The 8,262-nt window shown below is 44.4% G+C and overlaps 1 protein-coding gene across 1 annotated transcript; it reads left to right on the forward strand.

The window, feature by feature from the left end:
* Positions 1–381: 381 nt before the first annotated feature.
* COA7 (cytochrome c oxidase assembly factor 7) lies at positions 382–2,195 on the forward strand. The gene is made up of 3 exons (XM_084265912.1): positions 382–493; positions 573–713; positions 1,595–2,195. Exons 1-3 carry the CDS (start codon positions 388–390, stop codon positions 2,041–2,043), a joined length of 696 nt encoding a protein of 231 aa, XP_084122038.1. The 5' UTR covers positions 382–387; the 3' UTR covers positions 2,044–2,195.
* The last annotated feature ends 6,067 nt before the right edge of the window (positions 2,196–8,262 follow it).

Raw genomic sequence — 8,262 nt, forward strand, 5'->3', positions numbered from 1 at the left:
GGGCACACCTCGTACCGCCTGCGCTGCCGCGGGCCGGGCGGTGCGCTCGGTGGGTCGTTGTGCGTTCTGCCTCACGGGGACAGCGGGCGGGACCCCCAGCCCAGGCGCTGGGAAGTGGAACGCGTTAAGGGACTAATAATACCACAGCAGCAGCTACCGAGGTTCTAAGCGGCACTTCAGCAGCCCGTCGGCAGGCGGTGCCGTCAGTCCGTCCAGCGGCCGCTGCCGCAATCGGCTCCCGCCGTTAACTGACAACCCGGCCTCTTCCTATAGGAGCCTACGCGCGGGAGCGGCCCCGGGCGGGCAGTGCCGCATCGATCGCTCGGCGCTCGCGGAAGGCGCCCGATCGGTGGCTCGGTACTCTCGCGCGGCCCTGTCGGATCCGGCATGGCCGGGCTCGTCAACTTCGAGGATGAGGAGGAGGTGAAGGTTTATCTGGAGAACCTGCACATCGAGTACAGCTACCAGTGCTTCAAGGAGAAGGACCCGGACGGTAAGCGGACCCACCGTGCCCCGGTGACCACCGTCCTGGGGCCGGCGGGAGCCTCAACCCCCTCACCGGTGCCTTGCAGGCTGCCAGCGCCTGGCCGACTACCTGGACGCCGTGAAGAAGGACTTCGTGGCGGCGGCGCGGGTGCTGCGGGACAACTGCGAGGCGTACGGGCACAGCGAGAGCTGCTACAAGCTGGGGGCCTACCAGACCATCGGCAAAGGTGGGCGGCGGGTGGGTGGTCCTGGCGCTGGCGCGACCGCTTCCGGTTGCCTCTGAAGCCCTCCTGCCCGTGTCACTCGTGAGCTCCGCCGTCCGCGGGCACCGGGGCGGGGAGGGCGCCTGTGGGCTAACGGCTCTTGCTTTTCCAGAGGTGCCGAACGCTGGTGTTTCCTCTTGACCTTGAAGGAGGAACTACCTGGCCTGCCTTTTTTATGGCCACGTAATAAAAGCTGGGGAAGGGTGAAAGAGCCCTAAGTCACTTTCTTTTGAAAAATCAAGGTCAAATTTTGTAATTATGGCTGGACAAATGGTAAGTATATCCTGTGCTGAATGTTGCTGCGTGTCCTAGTCTCAGAATTTGGATTTCTTCCTCTCTGGCTGTTTAGAGAAAGTAAAGGAGAATAAACTTGCAGACATGTGAGTAAGCCCCAAGTCTGCCCAGCATGTATCTGCAGGGACAGCAATTGGAAGCTGCCAAACTAGTGACTGTTCTTAAAATGACAGTAATAGGAAGGAATATACTTCTACTGTAGTTCAAAGCTAGTATCTATCGCTGTAGGTATACTGGCAGAGGAGTGTTTTGTCTAGTGTAAGCTATTAAGAAATGCACCAGTGTAGGAGTGGAAAGAGTGTTTTGTGGTTTGGGTTTGTTTGGGGCCTTTTGTCTGCATAAGGTGTTGTGATTACTGGGGAGTAGACATTGGCAAAAACTTTGTAACTGAGATAACCACAGTGTCTCTCAAGTCCTAAATTTTGTCTGTAACATCTAAAGTGAAGGATGTTGGCAGTCCCAAAGAGCATGGGGAAGCATGTTGCCAACCATAGAGCTCCCATCATTTTTAGCATGTCCTTACAGTAATCTCTTGGTTTGTTGGCCAACAGGTGGACTCGACACAGATTTGAAAGCTGCCTACAACTCTTTTATGAAGTCATGTGAGAAAGGTGGGAAGAAGTCAGTAAATGCATGTCATAATGTTGGGCTGTTGGCCCATGATGGGAGAGTAAATGATGACAAATCTGACCCTGTTGTCGCTAGAGACTATTACACAAAGGCTTGTGATGGTAATTTTGCTCCTAGCTGCTTCAACCTCAGTGTAATATACCTCCAGGGAGCACCCGGGGTCCCTAAGGACATGAACCATGCCTTGAAGTACTCACTGAAAGGGTGTGAGCTGGGTCACATGTGGGCTTGTGCCAATGCCAGCCGAATGTACAAACTGGGAGATGGCGTTGAGAAGAATGATGCTAAGGCAGAGGAGTTGAAAAAAAGGGCAAAACAATTGCATAAAGAACAGAAAGAAGCCTCAAGTTCTTTTACGTTTGGGGAGTAGAACTGTCAGTTGCCTTTTTTTAGACTCCATTTTTAAATGGCAAGTGAACTTGTTACTGAAGCTGTGAGCATACGGTTCTCACTTCTAGTAAATAAATATCCTGTAAGTATTTGCATATGCAAATAAACTTATATTTTTGTGGATGCAATGAAGTACTAACTCTGTTGTGGTTTTTTACATTTTTGAACACACAAGCTCCTAAGTGTATTGCTTAGATCCCTTCTTTAAGTAAACACAAACTTTGGCCTTTTGGATGTTTGTCTGCGTGGTTTCAAGCATGAAAGGCTCGCTGTCATGTCCAAGGCTTCAGTATTGAAGCTGGTGCTTGGACACACACAGAATCACAGTTGCAAGGTAATCCAAAATTGGGCACTCAGAACTCTGCCTTCTCTCTTACAAGCAGTTGGGGAACTTTGATAATCAGTATGCACACTTAGGTGATGTGCTCTAAGGCGGCTCTGTACCAGGCTGGCTGAGAAGCTGGAGGAGGTTTATATGCTGAAGGTAACATTTCTTATCCTAAGCTTGTACTTAGACTTGCTGATTTAGTTACTTTGTTGTCAAACCATCAAAACAGCACTTGTAACTAGGAGAAAAAAAGAGATTACTTGATACTGGGAAAAATAGTAATATAACATCTTATGTTTAAATTACACATTTAATGTCACAGTCTCATCTGAGAAGTTTTGATTTCTCAGTTCAGTCTGTAAGTTTTACTGTTAGTATAATTGCTTCATTTGTGCAAATTTTTATTATTTGATTGCAAGTCAGTGCTATGAAATTATTGGATATAGTTTGATTTCTAAGTAACTAAGCATTCAGTTGAAGCCAAGACAGAGATTTCTTGTCCAAGAACACCTCCAGTAAAAAACTGGGTTCAGGAAATGGGGCCACGTGGGAAAGCTGTGAGGGAACTAGGGGTGGAGCACACAAGCTCTTCTGTAGCAGCATGCAGCTGGGATGGAGTTATTAACCTCCTGTCACCTATAAAACCCAAACAGATTTCTGTTGGATGACAACTTCTGAATGCTGGGGCTTTGTCATTCCTGATGTGAGCTATGTCTCTGTGTGCCTGCTGATTTGAAATGTGTGCCTGTGTGGGCCACTACTTGGTGTGTGTGTGTGTGCCTGACTGTCACAAACCTCACCTTATGGGGAATGCTGATTTGAACAGGGAGTGTCTGAATGTACACAGTGACATTTCTACCTATTAATCAGGCGCATTAAACAGGAGAGAAAGGATCTTAATGAGATCCTAATCTTCTGGGATCTTAATCTTCTGGGCAGAAGAGCTACAGGGCCAGAGATTGAGAGGTATCCCAGATGGTAGGGAAGAAGTAAGAGAGCTTGGAATTGGCCTGCATCTGTTGAATTGCAGTATGTATCCAAGGCAGGAGATTCCTTCACAGACAAGGTGCCCACGTGGGTTTTAAGTACCTTTAGCCCAAACATTGGTTTTAGCTTCTTGTCCAGAGGTTTGTCACAGTGTGACAGCTGTGTGTGCCTGGCTGCTTCAGGATTGGTCTCCCACACACAGTAACTGCCCCTGATTCAGTTACACACAAATTGTTTTACTGAACTGCCAGATGCTGAAATGTTTTTTTTCTATTTTCTATAATATAGATTAAGGGAACAGGTGCTAATTGATCAGGTATTGGACACCAAACCATAGCTTATAGATATGCAAACTGCAAATACATTCTCTGAAACATCAGTCTAAATAAGTAGGGCAGTAGATGTATCCATCTCTTAGAATTTTGGTATAAATAAATAGATGTGAGGTCTGTGGTATGTGCCTGTATGTTTTGCTGTAAATGTACTGCTGATTTAGAACATGAGTGCTCTGGCTAAGGTCTGTGTAAAGAGGCAGAGTTGCTATTGAAGTAAATTAAGTAGGAGAAAAAACAACACTCATTTGTCTGTTGCCACAATTGAAAGCAGAATTGTTAGAATCTCACCCTTCGCTGCCTGGGGCAGAACACGCATGAATAAAAGCAGCTTTTCCAACTTAACTGCTCTTTTAACAGACTTCTTGGCAGGGAGGTGCTCAGTGCTGGAATAAAACGCCGTGCAGAGCAGCGCAGTGATGACAGATGACCACAGATGGCAGTATATGAAAGACATTCCTGCGTACTGTGGGTGTGGGGCCCACAGCTCTTGTGCTCAGCAGCCTGCAAAAAAAAATATGAAGTGCCAGTGAGAAAAGTGAGCTTCATTTCTCTGTTAATGTGGTTAGTGTTTCATGGCAGTGCAAGAAAGTAAAGCGCTCTGGAGTAACGAGCTTGGCCTCATTCTGTGCTGGGTACTATTCTGGGGATGTTTCACTTGGGAAATGCTACCTCTGTGGAGCGTAACAGTCTAGTGATAAAACTTTGGAAGCTGTGTGTACAGCATAAGCAATTACAGGTGGCACAAGGCATCAGAGAATTGGGTGACATTTTAAGCCCTGGTCTTTTCTGAGCTCATAATGTTCTGAACAACCCTTGAGTGGGTTGTTCAGATGCTCAGTCCAACAGAACCTGCTGCACTGAGGTTTTGTTCCACGAGGACTAATGATTGCCAGTGACCCTGAGGGGGAACCTCCAGTCAACACAGCACATGGGCACCGGGGAACAGCCTCACAAACATGGCACATACAGCAAATAATTAAAGCCACATATAATGTGCATGTTACAGGGAGGTTTTTTCATATCACTTGAGAACTCAGAGACTTGAAGAGTTTAGATATTACAAAATGAACTATTTTCTTAAAAGCTGTTGAGTGTGTTAGGACATAGGAGCTTAGGAAGTATCATCCAACTTGTACCACCAGTTGAAAAGGCAAACTCAAAGTAAAGAAAGGTCTTTTGTCACACTAAAACACCATCAGTACCAGTTTAATCTGAACAGTTTGCTACCCATTTTGCAAACCCCTATCTCTGTTTTACGCTGATACTGATGATGCTGTAACAGACATGTTGGTTGGGTAAGGCCCTCTCCTGTAATAATTTTCCCTCCAGAGTGACAAAGCACAGAAAAAAATAAAAATGATCCAGTCTCATTTCAGCATATATTAAATGAGACGTGGTTAATGCAGTCCACAGGCCATGGACTCTGCTAATCACGCTCTATTCTCAACCTAGAGATTATGTTCAGGAGACAGAATCAAGAAGTGAAAATACTGCAAATTTTGGCTTACAACCACCTGGCTCTGTATTATGACGGTACTAGCAAGAGGTCGATATCTTCCTGCTCTTTCCTTTTACCTGAGGTTACAAAGGCTAAATTCTATGTCCTCTTCAAAAGAAAACTGTTCCTCCAAAGCCTCAGGTCATAAAGAAAGAGTGAGAGATATATGACTACAATAGCATACTTGGAAATACAGAAGGGTTGATATTCCATATCAGTCCTGGTGATCCCTACAGGATTAGTGGATTGGCTAAGAAACAAAGGAATTTCTCTCAGCTTCACAGCTCCTAAAGCACAGTCTGCTTTCTCTGTCATTTCTTTGTATTGGTCTGAGCACAAGGCCGACCTCCTTTAAAAAAGCAGCAGTATACTTCTGAAGGAATGGTCACCAACTCTAATTAATTAAATAGACTTAGGAATGATGGCTTTAAATGATGACAGCATTCAGTGCAGGATGCTTCCTGCAGCTCTGACAAGACCACCAGTGGAGTGCTGGTTTTGTACTGAGATGTGAAAAATACCGGTGCCACATCATGTTGTGTTGTTAAGTGTCATTTGGATTAATTTTGGACAAAAGGTGCTGTCTGCCAAAGAAGCCACATGACATCATAGAAACAGAAAACCAGTCTTGTTCTGGTGGTTCTGTTTCTGCGTTATCGTGTAACAAAAGCAGTTTGGCAGCTTGTTTACCTTTTATTCAGCCACTAGGAATAACTCCTCTGTGCAATGTGTGTGTGAAGGTAGTTCTTGGAGCTATGTACACTCACTCGGATGGATGGTCTGGGACACTTGGTATGTGTAATTACCACACCAAGAAAGCAAGATAATATTGTGTTCCTTGTTACAGTAGAAACTTTTTGTTCGCTGCAGAAAGAAAATCACTCTTATCGGCAATATTTACTTCATCATGTGAGGGAGAGAAACTCTCCCAGGTACTTATCTCCTCCTTTGGCAGATGAAGAGGGAAGAATTCCTCCTTCCCTTGCACTTCCCAGCATTTCATCCACTAGACTTCAGACTGAGACAATTCTACTTGGGATTGGGCTTTTTGGGGGGTGAAGTGAGAAGGCAGAGGGAGGAAAAGGATGCATGGCACAGCAAGAAACAGAACAGAGAATAGTCAGTATTTCCTGTTGTATGATTGCAATGATTTGTGCAGGATAACACCCAGGGATCCAGTTCCAGTCCTGATACCAGGCCATCTGTATGCACCAGAAGGACACCCTGAGAGCCACAGGCTAAGCCTCAGGTTTGCACAAGTCCCCAGGACATATTTCAGTATCAATCACTGGTATCCTGCTCTGGTTTTCCAGACACTGTATCAACAAATTTAACCCGGATTCCACACGAAACATTTCCCCAAGACTCTTTAATGATTAACTCTGTGCCAATTTTTCAATGCCTAATTTCATAGGCCATATCTGTACCCTCCCTGTGCTTTCACTTTTCAGTATCCATACTTGAAGCAAACACAATAACCATTAGTTATGCTAATTTCTCATTTTTGTTATTGCCTTCTACTCTAGTTACAACTACTAATGGTATATTCATCCTAAATATGATGTTTTATACTTCTCACATACACACTTTTTTTTACAGTCTTTTTTGTAACATGGTTTTGTAATATAGTCTTATTTGTAGTATTTTTCTTCTTCCTCCCCCCCTCCCTTAGATCAACTAGTAAGAAATTTGTGTGATATGGAATTATAAAATTAAGGCCATTTTGGACTGGTGATTTCAGATGGGATTAACAAACAGCATAATTGTAACACAGACATAAATACAATTCATGAGTATGGTGGGAGTTCTCTATAAGATCTCCTTCTGTTTGTGCAGAACTGAAATACAGTGCTTTAAACATACCCTGGAGAGTTTTTCTTAGGAACTGAGAGGTTTCAAGTAGAACAGAAGAAAGACAAAAACCCTACATGTTTATACAGCAGTTGTCACCTGCAGCTTTCTAGTGCACCTCACACAGTGAATCACAAGAAACACAGACATGCTTTTCAGCTCACAGAGGCTTTACAGTCTCTGGGGTAAGAAAGCCATAGAATAAAAATGTTGTTTGGCCATGATCTAATTCTGTAACTTTAAGGTGAGGCTAACCTGAATTTACATTAGAAGTTCCTTATTCTGACAGCCCTCGTTTGACACTTGATGGCCTGGTCTGAGCATTTCATTGCCTCACAAAACACACTGCGAAGACACAAGGTGGTTTCCTTCCAGCTCTCCTGCAACTGGAAAGACGTGTTCCTACATAGCTTCCTGCCCAGGAAAATCCCCTTGCTTTACAACAGCCTTTTTTGCAAACTCCTGAGTTGGAACCCTGTATTATCTCTGAAGTATAGGAAAGGAGAAGGTATTGAACTTGAACGGCTATCGACTGATTTCAGGTCACACAATGTCAGTGAGGGCCCAGTCTGGTTATTCTCCAGATGATATTTAGCATGGGAAGGACTTGTCAATCCTTTACAAGCCAAGAAACACTAAGATGGGAATCTGGCCCTTGAACATTATTCTGCTAATATTTCTGGAGTATTATTCCGGAAAGATCAATAGCCAACTCAGCACAAGCATTACTAGTAAGTGCTGAAAATAAAGTAAGAAGCTGTGATGCTGTCAACACTGCAGTCAGTCATTTGTGGCTGCATTATCCATAGGGAAGTTATTTCACTTGCTGCCTTAAGTGGAACATTTTCTCTGTTTTGCTTATTTGTTCTGCAGTTGGTACGAAGTAAGTATATAGTGTCTGACTTGTCAGGTAGGCTGAGCTAGAGTGACATGAGTTGTCACAGGGACCCAAACCTGCCTCAGGCTGGCATCTCACACACTCTGGTATTCATGATGAACAGACACTGGCTCTCCAAGAGATTATATGTAATTGGAAGTAAATAGCTTTAGATCTCTTTGAAACTTCAAGCTTATTCTAAGTTCTTTTCTAATGGGTTTTGTGAGTTTTTACGTGTTCCTCAGATCCCAGGATGCCAGGGATGGACAGTCACAAAGGCCACAGAACCTGTGAGTGAATTTAATTCAAGGGATGGTTTCTAT

Source organism: Gallinula chloropus, assembly GCF_964237585.1.
Source record: "Gallinula chloropus genome assembly, chromosome: 6".
NCBI lineage: Eukaryota > Metazoa > Chordata > Aves > Gruiformes > Rallidae > Gallinula > Gallinula chloropus.

Excerpts from the sequence above, each read along its gene's own strand:
- COA7 (XM_084265912.1), top strand. The coding sequence starts at position 388 with ATGGCCGGGCTCGTCAACTTCGAGGATGAGGAGGAGGTGAAGGTTTAT. Across the intron at positions 494-572 it reads CAAGGAGAAGGACCCGGACG|GCTGCCAGCGCCTGGCCGAC; the intron begins GTAAGCGGACCC and ends GGTGCCTTGCAG. Across the intron at positions 714-1,594 it reads CTACCAGACCATCGGCAAAG|GTGGACTCGACACAGATTTG; the intron begins GTGGGCGGCGGG and ends GTTGGCCAACAG.